The sequence below is a fragment of the Poecilia formosa genome, unplaced genomic scaffold (assembly GCF_000485575.1).
Source record: "Poecilia formosa unplaced genomic scaffold, Poecilia_formosa-5.1.2 Scaffold171, whole genome shotgun sequence".
In the NCBI taxonomy this organism is placed as follows: Eukaryota; Metazoa; Chordata; class Actinopteri; order Cyprinodontiformes; family Poeciliidae; genus Poecilia; species Poecilia formosa.
In genome coordinates this window covers 514,413-533,894 of record NW_006800110.1, presented here as the reverse complement: position 1 = coordinate 533,894, position 19,482 = coordinate 514,413, and the positions used below count along the sequence as shown (strand labels likewise).

The window sequence follows — 19,482 nt, the reverse complement described above, 5'->3', positions numbered from 1 at the left end:
TAGTGCTTATGATTAAAAAATTATTATTATGTGATTGGTATCGGTGATCGGCCCTCATGGGTGATCGGAATCGGAAGGAAAAAACCTGATCGGCACATCTCTATTATGGAGGTTTTGAATGTTGATGCTTTAGAGATTAAGAAAGAAGCACCGTTTATGCGAACCAGTTTGAAAGCTGTCCTTGTCTTCTGATTCATAACTATTAGTCTCATTGGAAGGACAAATTGAAAGATGACCTCAGATTTGCTGTCTTGGAGCTGTAACTGTAATGCATTTGCAGTTTATAGAATTGGCAAACAGCCTTGAGCTTTCTCCAGCATTTGGCCATCTGTGATGAAGAATTAAAGATGCTTTCAGATGGAGCGGGGTAGAGATGCATTTTGTTGAAGGAAGAAAAGAAACAAGCAAATGAAATACAAGTCAGTACAAGACTGGATTTGTTTTATTTCCACCCACCCACCCATCTAGCCAACCATTTTTCCTAAAAGAAAATTTCCATCTTGATCATGGCCCCTTACTTGTCAAATGAAAATTCCCACCCAGTCTTACAACATAAATCCAAAGTGTTATTTTATAACATTGTGGGTTGGTTTTACCCAACCCACAAAAAAACAAACCCATCCAACCCAACTTCTCCAAAAACAATTCTATTGGTTGGTCTGATCTACGCAACCAAAACGTAATAGATCAGAAATCAATCATATCCACCAACCAGGCAAAAGCCAGTCCCCTTCACCTACAAAACCATAAATATCAATCGACCAAATACCAATTTCATCCCAACACCACACAGAAAAACCAATCCCTTCACACCAAAAAACGGTCTCATCCCACGAAAAACTACTCCCATTCAGCCAAAAACCAATCCTATCCCACCAGCACACAGAAAAAAACAATCCCATATCACCAAATACCGATCCCTTTCTACCAAAAACCAATCCTGTCCAACCAAAAACCAACCCCATTCCACCACTGCACAGAAAAAACAATGCCTTCCCACAAAAAAACAACGCCTCCATACCAAAACAAATTTCATCCCTCCAAAACCTAGTCGCATCTAACCAAAAACCGATCTCATTCTACCAAAAACCAATCCCTTCCTACCAAATCCTGCTCACATCGCTCCAAAAACCAACTCCATTTATTCAAATAACCAAAAACCACAATTGAACAAAAACCTAGCAGATTCTCACACTGATCCTAAAATCTCATCTTCCTAGTCAAAATACAATCTTGTTGAAAGATTGGGTCGACCAACATCAAAAACTGAAATACCCCCCTACTCCTCTAAAACAATGTGCCATCCACACACTCTTAATTCAAATCCAAAGTCTCCAACCTGGCCACCAAATAAAAATAAACCCTAAATCCAACCAGTTTGTTTTATTAGTGTACTACTCCTTTCACACATAGCATCTTGTTTTCTTAATGTCTAAACACGATACAGGAAAAATAGCAAAAATATGCATTTTCTGTGTTAATCTTTCCTGGCACAAAAGCAAACAAGTTATCTACTTCCAGCTTCCATGTCGTTAAGACTCCTCACAACTGGTGCTGTGGTGACGCAGGAGCGGAGCTCAGCCCACGTGTTAGGGTCTTGGTCCTGGTGGTGGTGGTCACGGGTTCGATTCCCGGCCTGATGACGTTTTCCACATGGCGTTAAGACTCCTCACAACTGGTGCTGTGGTGACGCAGGAGCAGAGCGCAGCCCACGTGTTAGGGTCTTGGTCCTGGTGGCGGTGGTCACGGGGTCGATTCCCGTCCTGGTGGCGTTTGCCGCATGTTTTCCCCCTCTCTCATTGCCCTCTTTCCTGTCAAACTACTTTCAAGAGAAGGCCACTAGAGCCAACAAAACCTTAAAAAAAAAAAAAAACTCCTCACAACTTTATTTTCTGCAAAAGACAAGACTTGCGGTCACACTTTAAATGTGAGGAATACTGATGACTGTGAACATCCCTTCAGTTTCTCAATCTTTGACCTGTCTGTTAAGTAGTCAGTGAGCCTGACGCCTGTGACTATATCCGTCCGGATTCTCTTGGGCTTCTGTTTTACCAATGGTAGGTAAAACAGTGGAGAAACAAACTACCGATTCCTTATAGTCATTTTAGATCAGTTGGGATCTCTGAGGCAAAAGGATAATTACATTTTATTATCAGATTCAGGATTTTGAGGAAGCTGCCATTGCTGTTGGGTAAACAACAACATGGACGCCTTGCATGCTGTTTACATCCGATTCTTTTACATGCCATCCATAAGAAATGGAAGTAGAACATTTCTGTTAACTAAATGAAACTTGGAGATGTGCAGTGTGCCACAGCAAAGGGAAAAATAACAGGAAAAAACACTTTTTTCTCTCTCTCTGTCGGCTACGCTACACACGGACTCGTTGCCATAGCAATCCAACACCAAAAAAAATCTCAAACTTTTCCCACACAAAGAACAGAACATCCAGTCCATCTCAGTTTTATGTTTTTAAAAATGATTGCTATGATAGATTAGCTACCCCTGCTGTTAGCTAATCTTAACACTGTGGTGGTTGATTAACCATATAAACACCTGCTCTACTGATGATCTGTCAGATTTGGTGTGGAGGCCGACTTTTTATTTTTTAATTGAATTCCACAGCAGATCTACATGTTAAGTTGTCAAAGTCAAGCTAGCATAAAGTCAAGCTAGCATAACTGAACTACTTCCCTCTCCCTCGCTATTTTTTTCCTAATTAAATTGTTTTCCTAACCTTGGTATCTAGTTGTCATAGTGTTGACAATTAGTAGCAAAGCACTGCGTCCCTTTTTCTTTCATAAATCAGGCGTACATTTACGATTTAGCGCGTTGCGTTAATAACATAACAGCTAAAACCAATGCTAATCAGCTTTTTGCCCTCCACCAGGAAGGTGGGGGCAGGATCTTGCATGCTACAATACTCTACTTCAGTCTCCCGAAGTACCTTTGTACCTTTTAGACCAACGACGAGACATTTCCACTGCCTTTTCATGGAGAGGAACAGAGATTCTACCTTTTAGTCAGATGGTTCTGTGGTTTGGCCGCCCAAACGCCTTTTTAAGCAACTTGGAAGGTTTTTTTTTATGAATAAAATGAAAGGCAACATTGCATCTTTTTATAAGTGAAGCTGACATTGCAGGATGTGAAAGATGGATAATGAAGAGCTGCTGGTGCCTCGTTTCTCAACAGCTTAACCCTGGAATCACCTTTTAGAGGCTTAACAGTGGCAGGTTTACTTCAACCACCAAATGTGTTTCTGTACTCGCATCATGACTGCAAAACACGTCCAGTTGTCGTTACCTTACAGGATGACTGCTGAATGGTTAATCCAAGAACACTGTCAGGAGAAAACTGGTGAAACAACCTTAGAAGAAAGAAGCAGTGAAAATGGAAAACGTAGCTTACAGCTAATGAAAACTTCAATACCTCAAAAGAAAACCGCACTGCAAAATCACCAAATCTCACCAAGTATTTTTGGTCTAGTTTCCAGTGGAAACATCTTAGTGAACTTAAAATAAAACTAACTTACAGGTAACTTTTTATTTTGTTTTAAGTCAATAATTCTTGAATATAAATTAAAAAAAAAAAAAACTTCACTTATGACGAGAAATTTTCCCCATTTTGTAAGTGAGCAAATCTCCCAACAAAACTAATACTTTTTTAATCAATATTAATAAATTGTTGACTGAAAACAAGCTCCTATTTCTATCTGAAAAGTTGCTTTGAAGTTAGTTTTTTCTTATTTCAAGTTAACTAAGACATTTGGACTAGAACTAGACCAGAAATGCTAGGTAAAATTTGGTGTTTTTGCAGTGCATGTCAGTTAACACTCATGAGCCACAGAAGATCATTGCTAAAGACATTTGAATAACATATGGAAGCATATTAATGGAAAAATGAGGAGAAGGAAGTGGATCTCAGTTTCTTTAAAAACTTTGAAGATTCAGTGGATGATGAGCTACATGCCACCAACATGTGTTGATGCAGTAATTCATGCAAAAGGAGCCCAGACCAAGTGTTGAATCTTTATAGTATGCAGACATATTTCTCACTTTTTAATAAGTAGTAATAAAATTAACTGGAACTGAGTTTGAATTTTCATTCAAAACATTCATAACACAAAGTGTTTTGCTTTTTAATTTGTCTCAAATAATAATAAAAAATTGTAATTTTGGAATTACAATTCTTCCAAGTTCTTTATGTTTGAAATGTCTGGATCAGTGTTGAGGTTTCAGATCTGTCTGTAGTGATAAACTCCTCCTGGATACGGAAAGAAAACTTGGTTAATTTGGACTGTTGAGAAGTCTCCTGACTTTTAGAAAAGAAGCAGCTAAATATGTCTGCTCACGCTCCCTTTCAGCTGGCCATGACTCATCCCAGTCACCACCTCAACTTTGGCATGAATCCCGATCACGCCCGCAACTCGCTGTCCAACTGTGGCATCCGCCAACCGAAGTACGGCGACAGGAAGGTCCACCACATGTACATGAGGAAGAAAGGTGGGCTTTACCTCATGCATGGCTGAAACCAAATGTTTCTCTACAAAATATGAAAAGATAACATTTTTCCTCTTTTGTCTGACATTAAATAATTAACAAGATAATTATTACGTGTTTTAGATCAATTAGGGCAATGATGGGCAATGAAATTATCTGTATTATGAGAGAAAACCTTCTATTAAAGTTCAGGTGGTTATATGTACTGAAATTACTTTAATTTTAAATAATTTAGATATGTCTTTAAAATGTATCTCCATTAACCATCATACACTGTAAAAACACAAAATCCTACCAAGTCTTTTGGTTCAGTTTTGGTACAAACATCTTAGTAACTATACAGCAAAATATAGGAGCTTGTTTTAAGAAAATTATTTCTTAATATTGATTAAAAGGTACTAGATCTATTTGCAGATTATTTCACTTATAACAAGACAAAGTAGAACTCATACTTTTTCATCAATATTGAGGAATTACTTACATAAAATAAGCTTCTACATCTCGCTGAAAAGTTACTTGTAAGTTAGTTTGGTCTTATTTTAAGTGTACTAAAAACTAGGCCAAGATTATTTGGTAAAATTTTGTGTTTTTGCAGTGCATGGTGAATACCATGTACTTGCACTCCAAAAACACAAAATGTTATCAAGTATTTTTGTCCAGTTTCTATTGCAAATATCTTAGTACACTTGAAATACGACAAAAAATAACTTCCAAATCACTTTTCAGCAAGAACTAGGAGCTTGTTTTAAGTCAATAATTGCTTATTATTGATTAAAAAAGTTCCATTGGCTGATTATTTTGCCAAAACATGACATTTTTCCAGGTTCTGCCAGTGAAAGTAGTGCTTTTTCATCAATGGTAAGCAATTATTTATTTAAGTCAAGCTCCTATATCTTGCAGAAAGTTATTTTTAAGTTAGTACATTTCAAACAAGTTAAAACTAAGATATTTATACTGAAAACTCAACCAAAAATAGTTAAAATGTTGTGTTTTGCAGTGTAATTTTTAATTCCACCAAATCACTAAGGATATGTGCGTAATCTGCTGACTATGAAAGGTTTAGTCAGATTTAATGTCATTCATTCAGAGGGAAAATCATCTTTTTTTGGTTTTATAGTGAAAGTAAATGCTTTTTCCCTTCCCTCTGTGATTAATAATTCCCGCCTGCGGGTCGGTTCTTTCCAGGAATCAACACACTGATTAACATCATGTCCCGTCTGGGTCAGGATGACCCGTCTCCTTCCAGGTAGGCAGCCTGCTGGCTCCTATCTGCTCGTACCATCACTGACCACAGGCGCAATCAGAGCGCCCATTTGTGTGATTAATACGCCCGGCAGGCCCGCTGACAGGAAAATTAACTCTAGCTGTGGGACGGAGGCGTACCGGAGGGGGATGAAATGAGCTCATTGCTTCGGACTGAACCTGATCAAATCTCCCCCCTTTTCTCCAGGATCAATCACAATGAGAGGCTGGAGTTCCTGGGCGACGCTGTTGTCGAGTTCCTCACCAGGTGAGACTCTGATGGACGCTGGCGCTAATCGAAGACGACTACAACACCGTCTTTTCTTTTCCCTCTTTCTTCACCTCCTCACTCCGTTTCTGTCGTCTTCCTCACTGTCTGCGATCCTTCCTGTCTGTCACTGAGCTGCTTTTCTCCATACTTGCGCCTCATTAAGACGCTGATTCACTGGTAATTGGAACTGGGATGTTACTTAAACAGCCAGAAATGGTCAATGACAACTTTCAATTATCTGACTTGTGTTGCTGACAACATGAGTCGCTGCCATTAAAACAAGTTCTACCAAGTATTTCTAGTGCAAATATTATATATTATTTCATTTTTATTAAGTAATTATTGACTGAAAATAAGCTCTTGTATCTTCCTAAAATGTTATTTGTGTTAGTTTTGTCTTGTTTCCGGTAAGCTAAGATATTTAGAGTACAAATTAAACCAAACATACTTGGTAGGATTTTGTTTTTGCAGTGTAGACATTTTAATTCAAGAACTTTGAATCTGTTTTATTGTTCAAATCTCTACATTTAAAATGCTTAATTACAGACAAAACACAAAATCTCCACTTTTCAGTGCAAATATCTTTGTACACTTTAAATAATACAAAACTAACTTAAGAGTATTTTCGTAAGATATAAAATACTCCATAATTCCTTAATATTGGTTATAAAATGCTAATAGTTCTGTTGGCAGATTATTTCACTTATAACATTAATCTACCGGTGAAAGTAGTACTTATGTTTTTAATAAATATTATGGATTTATTGACTTAAAACAAGTTCCTGTTTCTATCTAAAAAGTTAGTATTAAGGTATTTGTATTAGAAACTAGAAAAAAATACTTGGCAGGATTTTGTGTTTTTGTATTTCACAGCTGTTATTAATCTCACACTCTCCCTGTAACAACACCAACTCCTTTGAGATGAAAAGCTGCTGCAAAACAGCAGCAGCTTTTCATCCTTACAGTGGCCAAAAAAGAGCAAATTCATAACTTAATCACTGAAACATTGAGTTCAGCACTAAAGCTATGAGTCAGTTCTTTTTCTTTTTCTTCAAAGCTGCCAGACTTTCTTGTAATCTTTTGAAGTAATCTTAATTATCAGCTCTTCAAGCTTCTTGCAGTTTCTCTTTAGACTTTGGTGACTTTCTTACTCGTTTTCCAGTCCAGGGAAGTAGTTTAGTCTTCCTAAACATTTTTATATATATTAAATATTTTCTTGCTCTTGTTGTTACAACTTTCCTCTACAACAAAGTATTAGGGCCACACTAAAAATACATTTTTTAATTAATAAATATGAGAATAAAGTCATATTACAAGAATAAAGTCGTATTAAGATTTATTCTGGTAATATTATGACTTTATTCTCGTATTATTTCAACTTTACTCTGAAAAGCAACAAAAATCGACATTGACTTTATATTAAATGTAATATAAGTTTTATATAAATATTTAATACATATATTATATTTATATTTAATATATAAAATATTTAACAAAGATATTAAATACTTTTTCTTTTTCTTCCCCTTTGACGAAGTTTTAGGGCCACAAATAAGAAAAAATGAAACTGAAAGGATAAAGTCATAATATTACAACTTTATCCAGGTAATATTATGTCTATGTTCTAATATCAATATTTTTGCAATATTATGACCTTTTTCTTGTGATATTACACATTTTCTCTTCTCATAATATTATGATTTCATTCTTTTTTTGGAATTCCCAAATACTCTATTTTATGCTGTCATATTTAATGTATGGATTCAATCAGAGTAATTAAAAAATGTAATAATTTAAGGTCAAAAAATGAAAATATAATCTTTGCTGGATAGTTAGTGTCTAACCTGTCATGAACATGACTGCATCTGTTAGACGGAAATTATTTAAAATGCTTCCTTCCCTCTTTCAAACATGGTGGTGGTTCAAAATTACAGCCAGAACTGCTGATCCAGTCCACTTCAGCAGAAAATACATATATATGTGTATTTTCTGCACATTTTAAAGCATAATCAAGTTATTATGTTACCTTCAGTTATAAAAAAAAACATATATATCAAGTATTGCTTAAAAGATACTTCTTGATTTACTGTTTTGAAATTGGATCTCTGTCTCTTTAAAAACTCCTGCTCTTTCTGAAGCTCCGCCTTCAGGAAGTCATCCTAACATGGCTCCTCCATTCATCCAGCATTTCACTGATAAATAGCTGCTATAATGAGCTTAGCAGTTCCACCAGGTGTTTGCTAATTGCTGCTGGCTAGTCTGAAGGAGCTGAAAGGGGGAGGAGCTTTGCCTTGAAGGCGAAGCTAAGTCCACCCAGGTATTGTTTGAGAAATGAAAAGATTTGAAAGAATCAAAGCAACACTCCAGGTTTGCTTTTGGTGAAGGAATAGAATAAAAAACCAGTAAATTTTACATGATACCGCCCCTTTAAAACAAAGTCTGTTTGCCTGGAAGAGAAACAAAGTCTTGGTATTAATTTTCCACATTCTGTACCTCCAACGTGCACCAACACCAGATGAATTAACTGCTTCATAAGCAGGTAAAAACTTTTCTTTTTCCTTCTGCTCCTGGAAGGAAAAGAAAAATGTTTTTATCCAACAAAAACAGCTTCTATCACAAAAATCTAATTTGTAACCGTGTCGCTAACACTTCCACATCAGTGAGCGCCGAGGATTAAAGTCTAATAGGAGCTCATTGTGGCACACAGACTGCCGCTCTTTATGCAGCTACAAGCAGGTCAGTTAGCCTCCGTTCCTCAGGATATCTCCGGGCGCGTTTCAGCCTCTTCCTCCTCTCCTACCCGTCTTTGATTGTTAGTGTCTGACGAGACATGCTTGGCCTGCGCCCTGGCCCTCTGAATTATTTATCAGCCCCTTGTCCAGTTAAATGGCTACAGCAGATCCAGCCAGCTGCCTCGTGCGCGTTGCCCTTGGAGGGTCCGCGCGCCTCTGCTGTCCAGCCAAAAGAACATTTTGCACACGCGAACAGCCCCAAATGTAGGGAGGGAGTCGGTGCCGAACAGAGGGGACCTACAAGATCGGCAGATGATGTAAAAAAAATAAATCCAAGTGCAATCCTCTGAAAAAAGCTTTTCTTTCTCCACATGAAATTCGTTCTTGTTCAGGTAAGATTTTGAATTAGTCATAATTATTAAAGATGAATGTCCTCAGAAGCAAACTTTGTTCTATATTTTCACCTAAAAAAGACACACAAACCTATTTTTAACAAGACTTTTCTAAAAATGTCCCGATTTATTCAATACACTGCACAAACACAAAATATTACCAACTATTTTTGCTTCATTTCTAATGTAAATGAGTTGAAGTAATACAAAACTAACAACTTATAAGCAGGATATAGAAGCTAAAATCTTGAACATTGAAGAGGAACAGCAAAATGAAAATTTTTGCAAAACCACAACCTGCCCATTTTCTTTTTTATACTCTGCAAAAACACAAAATCTTACCAAGTTCTTTTGTTTAAAGTGCAAATATCTTTGTACACTTTAAATAAGACCAAACTGTGTTACAAGTAATTATTCGGCAAGTTTTAAGATTTTGTTTAAAGTCAAGATTTTGAAAAGTATTAGTTTGACTAGCAGATTTTACAGATTAAAAAAGACACAATTTTTTTTATTCTAAATTTGAGCACTAAAGTTTGGATATTTAACTCTTTAACCAGATTAATATAAAAAATTAATCAAGTTTATTTGTATAGAACATTTCAGCAGCAAAGTGCTTTTCATAATAAACAGAAAATGTATAAACTTATAAAGAAAACACCATACAAAACAACTGAACAATATATTTTGATAAGTTCCATCACCCCAAGTCATAAAAATCAAATATGTTGGTCAATGTTGCTCTAACTAGGAACTCAGTGTTTCGGCTGTTTTGAAGTTTTCTGGAAGTTTCTTTCAGATTTGTGGTGCATATAAGCTGAATGCTACTTCTCCACTGGTTCTGGTTTTGTTTCTGGTTCTGGTGCAGAGCAGAACCAGAAGACCTGAGAGGTTCTGGAAGGTTGATACAACACCAGTAGGTCTTTATGTTGGTGCTAAAAATGTCCCAATTTACTCCGTACACTACAAAAACACAAACTCTAACCAAGTATTTTTGTTTTTGGGTCAATAATTCCTTGATATTTTTTAGTACTATTTCCAGTGGCTGATTCTTCAGATTAAAAGACACATTGCCTTTTTGAGCCCTAAAATTGAGACATTTTACTCTTTAACAAGATTAATCTAAAAATGTCCCAATTTACTCCAAACTCTGCAAAAACACAAAGTCTTACCAAGTATCTTTGTTTACTTTTTAGCTCAAATATGTTAGTTCAGCAAGCAGCAAGTAATATTAATGCAGTAATAGTTCCACTGGCAGGTTATTTAACTTAAAAACAGCAATAATGTCTTATAAGTGGAAAGAAAATACCAGTGTAACCAATACTTCTAAAAAAAATGTTAAGAGATTTTTACTAATAACAAGCTCAAGTTTGTGAGTTAATTTGGTCTCATTTCAAGTGTGTTGAAATATTTGCACTAAAAGCTAGACCAAAAACACTTAGTAAGATTTAGTTTTTTTGCAGTGTGCAGCTCAAACTTTGTGCCATCAAAGTAATTATTTTCAATTACTCCAAGTGTTTATTCCAGGTTTTCTCCCTTCTCCTAACAAATGGAGCTCATGTGGGGTTTGAAAACAACAAAAACAAAAAACAAAAACCGGGACGCCACCTGCTTACCTCTCTTAGCGCTGATTGGAAATGACTGAAAGAAATGGCCTGTTTTAATTCAAATGAAATCAAATGACACGCGGCGTTACGGAGAGGCTGGAGCGTAATGAAAATGGAACCTGCTCACTGCAGAACCCAGCTGTGGAACCGCTCAAGCGTCCTCGGCCGTCTCTTGGACCCAAACCGGGCCTGGAAGGCAGAGGCTGCTAATCTGTGTTGGAGACTTTAATTTGGTTTTCCTGGAGAACGCAGCCGAGGTTTCCTTCTTTTGTGTGCTTTTTGGAATATTGATACTTTTCAAAAAGATTTCCTTTATGTATTTACTGCGTTTACAGTTAGTCTGACTAAAAACAGACTGTTTTACATCATTAAATGTGAATATGCTACAAAAACACAAGATTTAAGTGTTTTTGATCTAGTTTCTAGCTCATTTTTCAGACACCAAAAAACATGAACTTATTGCCAGGAAAATCGCAGTAGGCCTGTTTTTAGAAGCAGTTGAAACCCAAGTGGATGCATGAACCTGTAAAAAATGTCAATTTTTGATAGTTGATCTCCTTTAAAATGAGTTACTGAAACAATTTAGGCTTTTGCTGTCTGGTGTAAATCACTTCCTGTGAAAGCAAAGGCTTTGGGTTCCTGGAAAAGAGCAGAGATGAGCATTACAAATGGATTCCTCTCCGTCCGCAGTGTCCACCTCTACTACCTGTTCCCCAGCCTGGAGGAGGGCGGCCTGGCCACCTACAGGACGGCCATCGTTCAGAACCAGCACTTAGCCATGCTAGCCAAGGTGAGCGTCTCTCTGCAGGTGGAAACTGGAACTGTCTCCCATCCTGGTGTTATGACTCAGCTGCTTTTTGAGTGCGCACAAGGGGAAAGAGTAATTTTGTCTTCCTGCCATCCGTACCCGCGCATTTATTTATTTTTACCCCCTCAGGTTTGTAATTGGAGTTAAAAGGTTGTTGTTTTGGAGAGTAGTGCGACCGGGGTCCCTGCAGACCCCCGGAGGTCTTCCTGAATCACTTTTCAGCTCCTGTTATCGCTCTTCTTCCACCCTCCCCCTCCTCCTCTCTCGCTGGCAGCCCAGCCACACTCACTGGCACGGTTTGTAAAGAAACACAACAATAATCGTCCCGTGATGTGGAGAAACCAATTAAAAACTTCAATCTTTCATGTCGCTCCCCGCTGAATACAAAGATGCAGCCGCCCGAATCTGCATTAGCGCCGTGTAGCAGTTTGGCTTGTTTCAATTTGCCGCTCGCGCTAAAGTGAGTGTGATACAGCGTCGGGCGCTGCCAAGTTGTTTACCAGGGCTCCTCTGAAGCCGTCTGCTCAAGAACACTCGCAATTATCTCCCAGAAAGTATCTTCAGCGAGCACCGCCACAATCCGCCACTTCACTCGCAGGGCTTAAAAGTCAGAGCGGGTTCCCTCTGAGTTGGAGTATTTGTGAATTGTGATTTAATTTGTGTGTGTGCAATCACGAGGAGTATGGGAGGTTTTTGGGGGGGGGCTGGTACCACCAACAGTTATTAGGCGTAATTAAAAAGCACCCCGGCTGCTTTTTGTCTCTGCAGCGCCGCCAGGAAAGTCAAGTTGGGCTACTTTTCTCTTGGCTGGGAGATGACTTGCAGAAAGTTTGACTGACCTCCGTCGCTCAGCAACACAAACTCATTTAGATTACATGCGATCTGTGCAGATCCGGAGCCGCTTTGCTGCTTTTCTTCTGGATTTCAGTTTCTGTGCATCAGTGTGGAAACAAATAATCAACTTCCGATTGTCAGTTAACGGTTTATTACATTAAAATTTGTTCCAATCATCCAATTTGACCTTCTTTGAATGTTGTAGTTTGGCCGCCATCAAGCAGAGGGCGCTACTGGTCATTGAGCCAGTTGATACAGAAACAAAGATGGCGGGGGCATACCAGAACAGGAAAGAGAAACGATCCAAACAGAGTCCAGTTTTGGGATCCAAAATGTATTTTTTTAGTTCCAGGTTCTTAAGTTTAACGTCGGAGCATCAACGTCTCAACCAAATGGTACCGATGATGGATGAGACGACAGAAATGGAGTGGAAAACAGAAAAAATGTAACATAATGGAAAAAACGTGCTGTACTGTTTGATAAGTAGGATCCGTTAGAATGTATGTAACTGAATTCTGACGTTTGTTGTTAATTGTCACAGTATTTAGATGGAATTAAATATTTTATTCTTTTCATCTTTTTTTTTATTCAGCAGAATACGAGGTTTCTGTTTTATTATTTTTTTTAAATATGTCTAATTTTTGTAATGTGAGAAAACCACAATTTTAAATTTTTATGCATAGCTGCTTTTTCCAAACTGTTAAGTGAAAAAATGTTTTTATTTCAGTTTCAGTATGACTGGAAAACCCATCACTAATTTTCTTTTTACTGAAAAACGAGATTTTTCGAAGTTGTCGTGTCTCTATGAGGCTAATTTTTTTTATAATTCATTAAAATGTCTTAAATTCATGTATCTAAAATTAATTTAAATTTAATCAATTTTCTCTTTCTGAATGTGTAGAAAGGCTCTGTCTATGTAACTAAGTTAGACGGGGCAGCATAATCTTATTCTCTTACAACATGGCGTCAGTAGGAGGTCTACTGGCGTTGTGTAAAAGTAACTGACCGGTACAAGAAGCTTTCAGAGTAAATGAAGGTCACAACTCTTTCACATTCTGTCGTTTTCCGGCGTCTGTAAGTGACCCATTTTATTCCTGCTTCATGCCACAGCTGGACAGCACATGAGCACATCCGTCAGTGCCATGAAGTCGAACCTTTTCCAACCAGAGCAATCAACTTTTTCATTTCCCTCGAGTTTTTTTCCCCTCTAATGCTCTTTTCCTTCATGAAAATCTGCAATGTTGTTGTTTTTTTCCCCCTCCTTCGTCCTGCGAGCAGCTACTGCTGAGGTGTCGGTGGGCAGCCTGCTGATATGAATGCGTCTCTTTTCCAGAAGCTGGAGTTGGATCGCTTCATGCTCTACGCCCACGGACCTGACCTATGCCGGGAGTCGGACCTTCGACATGCAATGGCCAACTGCTTTGAAGCGCTCATCGGTGAGACTCTCCTGAGATAAAAACGGAAGAAATGATTGATGATGAAGAAGTAGGGACAGATGTTGAATAAATTCATCTTCACTCCCAGGATTTAGGACAAAGTCTGTTTTCAGACCTGAAAGTCCGGTAGACTCTGTTCGATTGGAGGTCAAAATTGGAACATTTGTTACATTTTCAGCTGCTGTGGTTCACTTTCACTCTGCACCTGTTGCCCTCCTCGCCTGTGGGGGGGCTGCACCAAGAACCACCAAAGGAAACAACATGAAAACCTCTGAAGACGCTGAACGCAACTTTCTTCTTTACAAAATGAAAACAGAAATAAAGTAACCTCAAATTTTAGTGGTTGTATGATTCTGTTTTTGGTAAAAGACGATGAGTCGTTTCTCCTGCTAGCATTAGCCTTGCATGCTTTTCTGTTGTATTTACCCAGAATGCCCTGCGTTGTAGTCCATTTCCTGCTTTTGGAGCGGCCTCCAGTCTGCTTGGTGTTCACCAGAGTTTAATTACACATTCACACCTCCACAAACTGGACTTTCCAGACAAATGGACTGGAGACCACTCCAAAAGCAGGAAGTAGACTACAGAGCAGGGCATTCTGGGTAAATATAACCAAACCAAACACTTTAGCATTAGGACAAGAAGTGACTTGCTTTTTTTTTGTTTACCAAAGACAAAGCAGAAATCCTAAAATTGCTAAAATCTGACTTCATTTTTGTATATATTAAGTGAAGATGATCTCAGTATCTTATTCCATGGTTTTCATATTGTTTCCTTCAGTGGTTCTTGGTGCAGCGCCCCTGCCGGAGAGGAGGGGAACAGGTTTCTTACTTAGTTTGATTTGTTTGACTCAGTGCAGTGTGAAAGAGAACCACAGCAGCTAAAAATGTAACAAATGTTGCAATTTAGTCCCAAATCGAACAGAGTCTACCGGACAATCAGGTGTGAGAATGTTAAAGCTAAAGATGTAGGAATCCTTCTGCAGGTTCTGTGTACGCTTCAGTTATCTTTCTGTTAATCCTTGAAAACGTTTACCCAGCTGACCTCTGAAAGGTCCCCAAATCTCTGCTCTCCTGTCCCACACACGGCGCCGCCACCCCGCCTCAGTCCTTGCTAAGCCTCGCTTCTGGGGAGCTTCTCCAGTCTTATCGCCATCTCGAAGCAGTTCAGCCGTCTCTCTCGGATGAAAGATGCAGAAAGTGGGTGGCTTTAAAGAGATCATCTCCGCGCCTCCCCTCTGCGCTGGGAAAAAAACAGCAGGCGGGGAATGTGCTGACTGGCACCGCGGCACCCCTGTCGGCCCTGGGGCCACACCGTTCCCTTCGCGGGTTCATTATTGGCTCAATCGAAGTGAAGAATAAACAGGGTTCCTGTTCTGAAGGGGAGAACCTCCCTGTGGTGACGGCTTTGGGTTACTAACTCTGAAATATCTCCGGCTTCCTTCCTGGTGTGAATGCAGAGGGGCCGACTCCAGACGTCGCCTCTCCCCTCTCGCCGGCCCCCTTCTTCTCACCTTTGTTTTAGCTCAAACGCCTCCTTTCCATGCCTACACCTCCCTCTGATCTAGACTTTTAGGGCGTAATTGATGAGTCACTCCATCATCATGAAGCTGTTCTCCAACAGAGACGTCAAGCTGCAGCCCTGCGGAAACACAAACTCTTACCGAGTATTTTTTATCTAGTTTCTAGTGCAAATATCCTAGTACTCTTGAAATAAGACAAAACTAACTCAGAAGTAATATTTCAGTAAGATAAAGGAGCTTGTTTTAAGTAATGACAGTTAAACGGGGCTTTCTATTCAAAATTCACATTTTGCTTGTTTTTGTTGTTCCATTTGGGTCTCTACTGCTTCTAAAAACAACCAACAAGCCATTTTTATGGTGTCTGGAAAATGAGCCTTTTCAAAAGCCTCCCAATTGTTAAGTAACATTCGACAGGCACTGTGCCGTTACCTAGCAATCCAATACTTGATTTTATTGCTGTACAATGGCTGCTGGAAGAGACAAGTGTTTTGTTGTTGACTTGCCATCCAGAAACCTCTTACTGCATTTTTGTTGTTTGAGCAGGAGGCGCCACTTCTGCTTTTCCAAGATAAACAACTGTATATTTACGCATCTGTTTGGAGGCACTTTTATATGCGAGGGTAACCGTTGAGTGGCCAGCAGCAGTATACGTGGATTTAAAGTGACATGATGCCCTAAAACAGCTCATTCTGACTAAAATCACATTTTCTAAGAATGATTTTCTGCAAAAAATATAAGGACCATGTTTTGTATAGGCCATAGACCCATCATAAGAAAAGGTAATAGGTCACCTTTAATATTTTAACATGGGGAAAAATGTCTTAAAAGTGGAATAATCTGAAAGTTGAACTATAACTTTTTTAAAATAACAATATTAAGGAATTATTTAGTTAAAAAAGCTCCTATATCTCACAGTAAAGTTACTTCTCTGTTAGTTTTGCCTTGTTTCAAATGTACCAAGATATTTGCAGCAGAAACTAGACCAAAATATTTGGTAAGATTTAGTGTTTTTGCCATGAGTAAAAAGCAGCTGCGCTCACAGATGTGTTGTCATTTTTGTCGTGCAGAGAATTGACGGGATGCGACAGCCGTAATATTCCCAGATAGCTCTGACGGCCTGGCAAACGTGTTCTCTGACCTTTGTTTTATTTGTTTCCGCGCCGCGGTGAATGTTGAACCCGGGCTGTGTTGGAAATGACAGATAATCTCCTGTTTTGCATGGACGAGGCTTCCTCTCCCTCTCCCACCCCGAGGCAGGGCCGTTCTCCTGCTCGAGACGGAGCGAATGAAGAGGGAGAGAAAGGAGTGGAGGAATCTGCAATGCAAATAGCTGCCCTGCAACCCTGAATAATTCAAAGTGTTGAATGGAAATCTTGCTTTTCTGATCCCCTGTCATTAACTTCTGCCGGAGTGGGCCATTCTCATTCGGGCTCTTTTGGCCTCCACTCCTCCGTTTTTCCTTCCTCTACCTCCTTCAGAGCCACTTTCTCGCCTCTCTGGTCCTCCTCGCTGATGACATGGTGGCCGCATCCTTAAAATGTCTTAAATTCATGTATCTTAAGTTAAGGCCTTTAAATGCCTTTATATACATTAAAAAAGGTAAGTTGGCCTTAAATTTTGTAGAGGCAGAGGTACTTAATCTCAGATATGCTATGTAGTTTATTTTTTTCTCTTGACTTTTCTGCCAGGCAAACATTTGAGGCAGCTCATGCTGCTGGTAACTAGCTGCTAATGTACCATTGATAGCTAGCAAAGGTATATTAGCAGCCATTTTAGTAGGTACCATTGGTTCTGGCTAGCTAAAAAACAAGCTAACTCTTATTTTTAATGTTTATAAAAGTAAGACCTTAAAATGTTGGTCTTAAATCACAAGTCTGCCATGCAGCAAGGGTGTATTAGCATTTATGTTAGCATTAACCACTGGTTCTGGTTCCTGTAGGAGAAATGGAGGGAGAAGATAACTAGGTAACTAACTAAAAAACAATGTAGCTAGATGAAAATGGCCATCTAGCTAGCATGCTTAAATCCCAGTTTATCTCCACTTTATCTTGTCTATTGACCACTTTTGTTGCCAACCTGTGTGATGCTACATTCATTCTGTCCTAAAAGCTTGACACTACATGGATAAAGGTTGTTTCTTATTTTCATTTCTGACATTAAATTTAATTCATAATGGTCTTAAAAAGTCTTAAATTTGAATTGGTGAAACCTGTAGAAACCCTGCGTGAGCGATTCTGTTTGTAAAAACTTGTGGGAAGAAGAAGAGGAGGAGGAGGAGAAGCTGAGAAAGGCCTGCTCTGCTATTTTATTTAATTTTATTTTTTGGCCCTAATTTCCTGGTACAGTTGATGTGTGGATTACGTGCCGCCAGCAGCCGTGGGGGATACAGATGGTGAACCTTTGTGAGGCCCCTCTCTAAGCTCTTCCCTATTAAAAGAACACAGAGGAGGGATTATCTCTCACTTGCTGAATATCAGATTCATACACAATGCGCTCGGTGGATCCTCTCAAGCTCTGCTGCTGCCTTTGTTAATTGCTACAGTCTTTCTTTTCTCCTTTGTTTCTGCGTCTCATCCCTACCTCCAGGTCTGATTTTTCACAAGTAGAGATATAAAAATTAAAGGGTTCCTCCTACGCAGGCTGGGAAAGTCCGATGGTTCGCTGTTTTCAGGTGTGGAGAAGTTTGGAAACCGAACAGAGCCTGGAAAACATTACTGTCTCCTTCTGTCTTTCCTTCCTTTCCTTGTTTCCTGTCTGTCAGTCCTTACTCTTTCTCTTTCCTTTGCTGTCTTCTTCCTTTTCCAATCTTCTTTTTGTCCATTCAACAGTTTGTCCTTTTATTTTTTGTCTTCTGTCCTTTCCTTCCTTTCTTGTTTCTGTTCTTCTATTTGTCCTTTTTTCATCCTCGTCTGTGACTTTCCTCCTTCCTTCACTCTTTCTTTTCTTGTTTACTTGCTTCCTTCCTGTTTTCCCACCTCGACTCATTGTGTCCTTCCTTCAGTCCCGGTCCATCCTTCCTTATTTCTTGCCTCCTTTTTTGTCTTTACTTGTCATTCCCTTCTTCCTTTCCTTGTTGCTTCCTTGTTTCCTACCTTCTTTTTGTTCTCTCTCTCTTCTTTTATACGTTGCTTCATTGTGTCCTTCCTTCTTATTTCAACCCATCCTTCTTCTGATGTCCTTCCTTCATTTTTCTGTCTGTCCTTCTTTTCTTTCCTTCTTTCCTTTCTTACTTTTCCTTCCCATTATTCCTTCCTTTATCCATTCATTCATTCATTCCTTTTCTCTCCATCCTTACTCCCTTCTTCCTGCACTAATTCTTCCTTTATTTCTTCCCTTTTCTACCCATCTTGCCTTCCTTCCTCTCCCTCCTTCCTGTTTCTATCCATCCTTCTTTTCCTTATACCTTTCCTTCCCATCTTTATCCCTCCTTTTTTCTGTCATCCTTCGTTTCTTTCCTTCCATCTGTCCCTCCTTCCTTTCTTTTAACTCATTTTCTTTTTCTTTCCTTTTTTCCTACACTCCCTCTCTTTTTTGCCTTCTTTTCCTTCTTTCCTTACTTGCATCCTTGGATCATTTTTCTTATCCTTTTTTTTCTCGCCTTCATTCAGTCCTCCCAGGTCTTCCCCTTCTTTTTGTCCTCTCCTTCCATCCTTCCTTGCATCCTTCCTTCCTAAACTTTGGTCGTCATGGTAACATCTGTCATTCGTTGGGTCTTTAAATCTAAAAACTGAGCTCTGAACTTCGAATTTTTACCTGAAAACCCTGAAATTAAAACATTTACATGTTTCCGTTCTTGTTTATTCTTCATGTTTTCATCCAGGTTGTGTTGGTTTCTGTTTCAGTTTGCTGAGCCGAGCAGTTTAATATGTGATTTGATGAATTAGAGCCGGAGCGTTTCTGAATAATTCATCTCGGGTTATTAATGCGACCGTCGGTTTTTATTGGTCGCATGAAAAACCACAGACGTCGTTTCTGAACGCGACGTCGCCGTCCGACTGCTGCTAACATGAGAAAGTAACATTTCAAACTCATTTTAAACATTGTTTGTCATTGTTGCACATTAAACTAAGTGTGCATAAGCAAAAGGGCATAAAGCATTTCCAAAAGATACAGTTTAGATAAGTTTTTTTTTCTTTTTGATGCCA

The 19,482-nt window shown here is 38.9% G+C and overlaps 1 protein-coding gene across 1 annotated transcript in view; it reads left to right on the top strand.

The window, feature by feature from the left end:
* The window catches only part of drosha (drosha ribonuclease III), a 123,432-nt gene that overhangs the window by 46,615 nt on the left and 57,335 nt on the right, over nucleotides 1-19,482 (top strand). Inside the window, exons 18-22 of the mRNA XM_007565032.2 lie at nucleotides 4,364-4,502; nucleotides 5,685-5,745; nucleotides 5,950-6,009; nucleotides 11,431-11,530; nucleotides 13,716-13,818. Of these exons, the coding sequence (XP_007565094.1) occupies nucleotides 4,364-4,502; nucleotides 5,685-5,745; nucleotides 5,950-6,009; nucleotides 11,431-11,530; nucleotides 13,716-13,818 (463 nt within the window). The remainder of the gene's footprint in view (nucleotides 1-4,363; nucleotides 4,503-5,684; nucleotides 5,746-5,949; nucleotides 6,010-11,430; nucleotides 11,531-13,715; nucleotides 13,819-19,482) is intronic.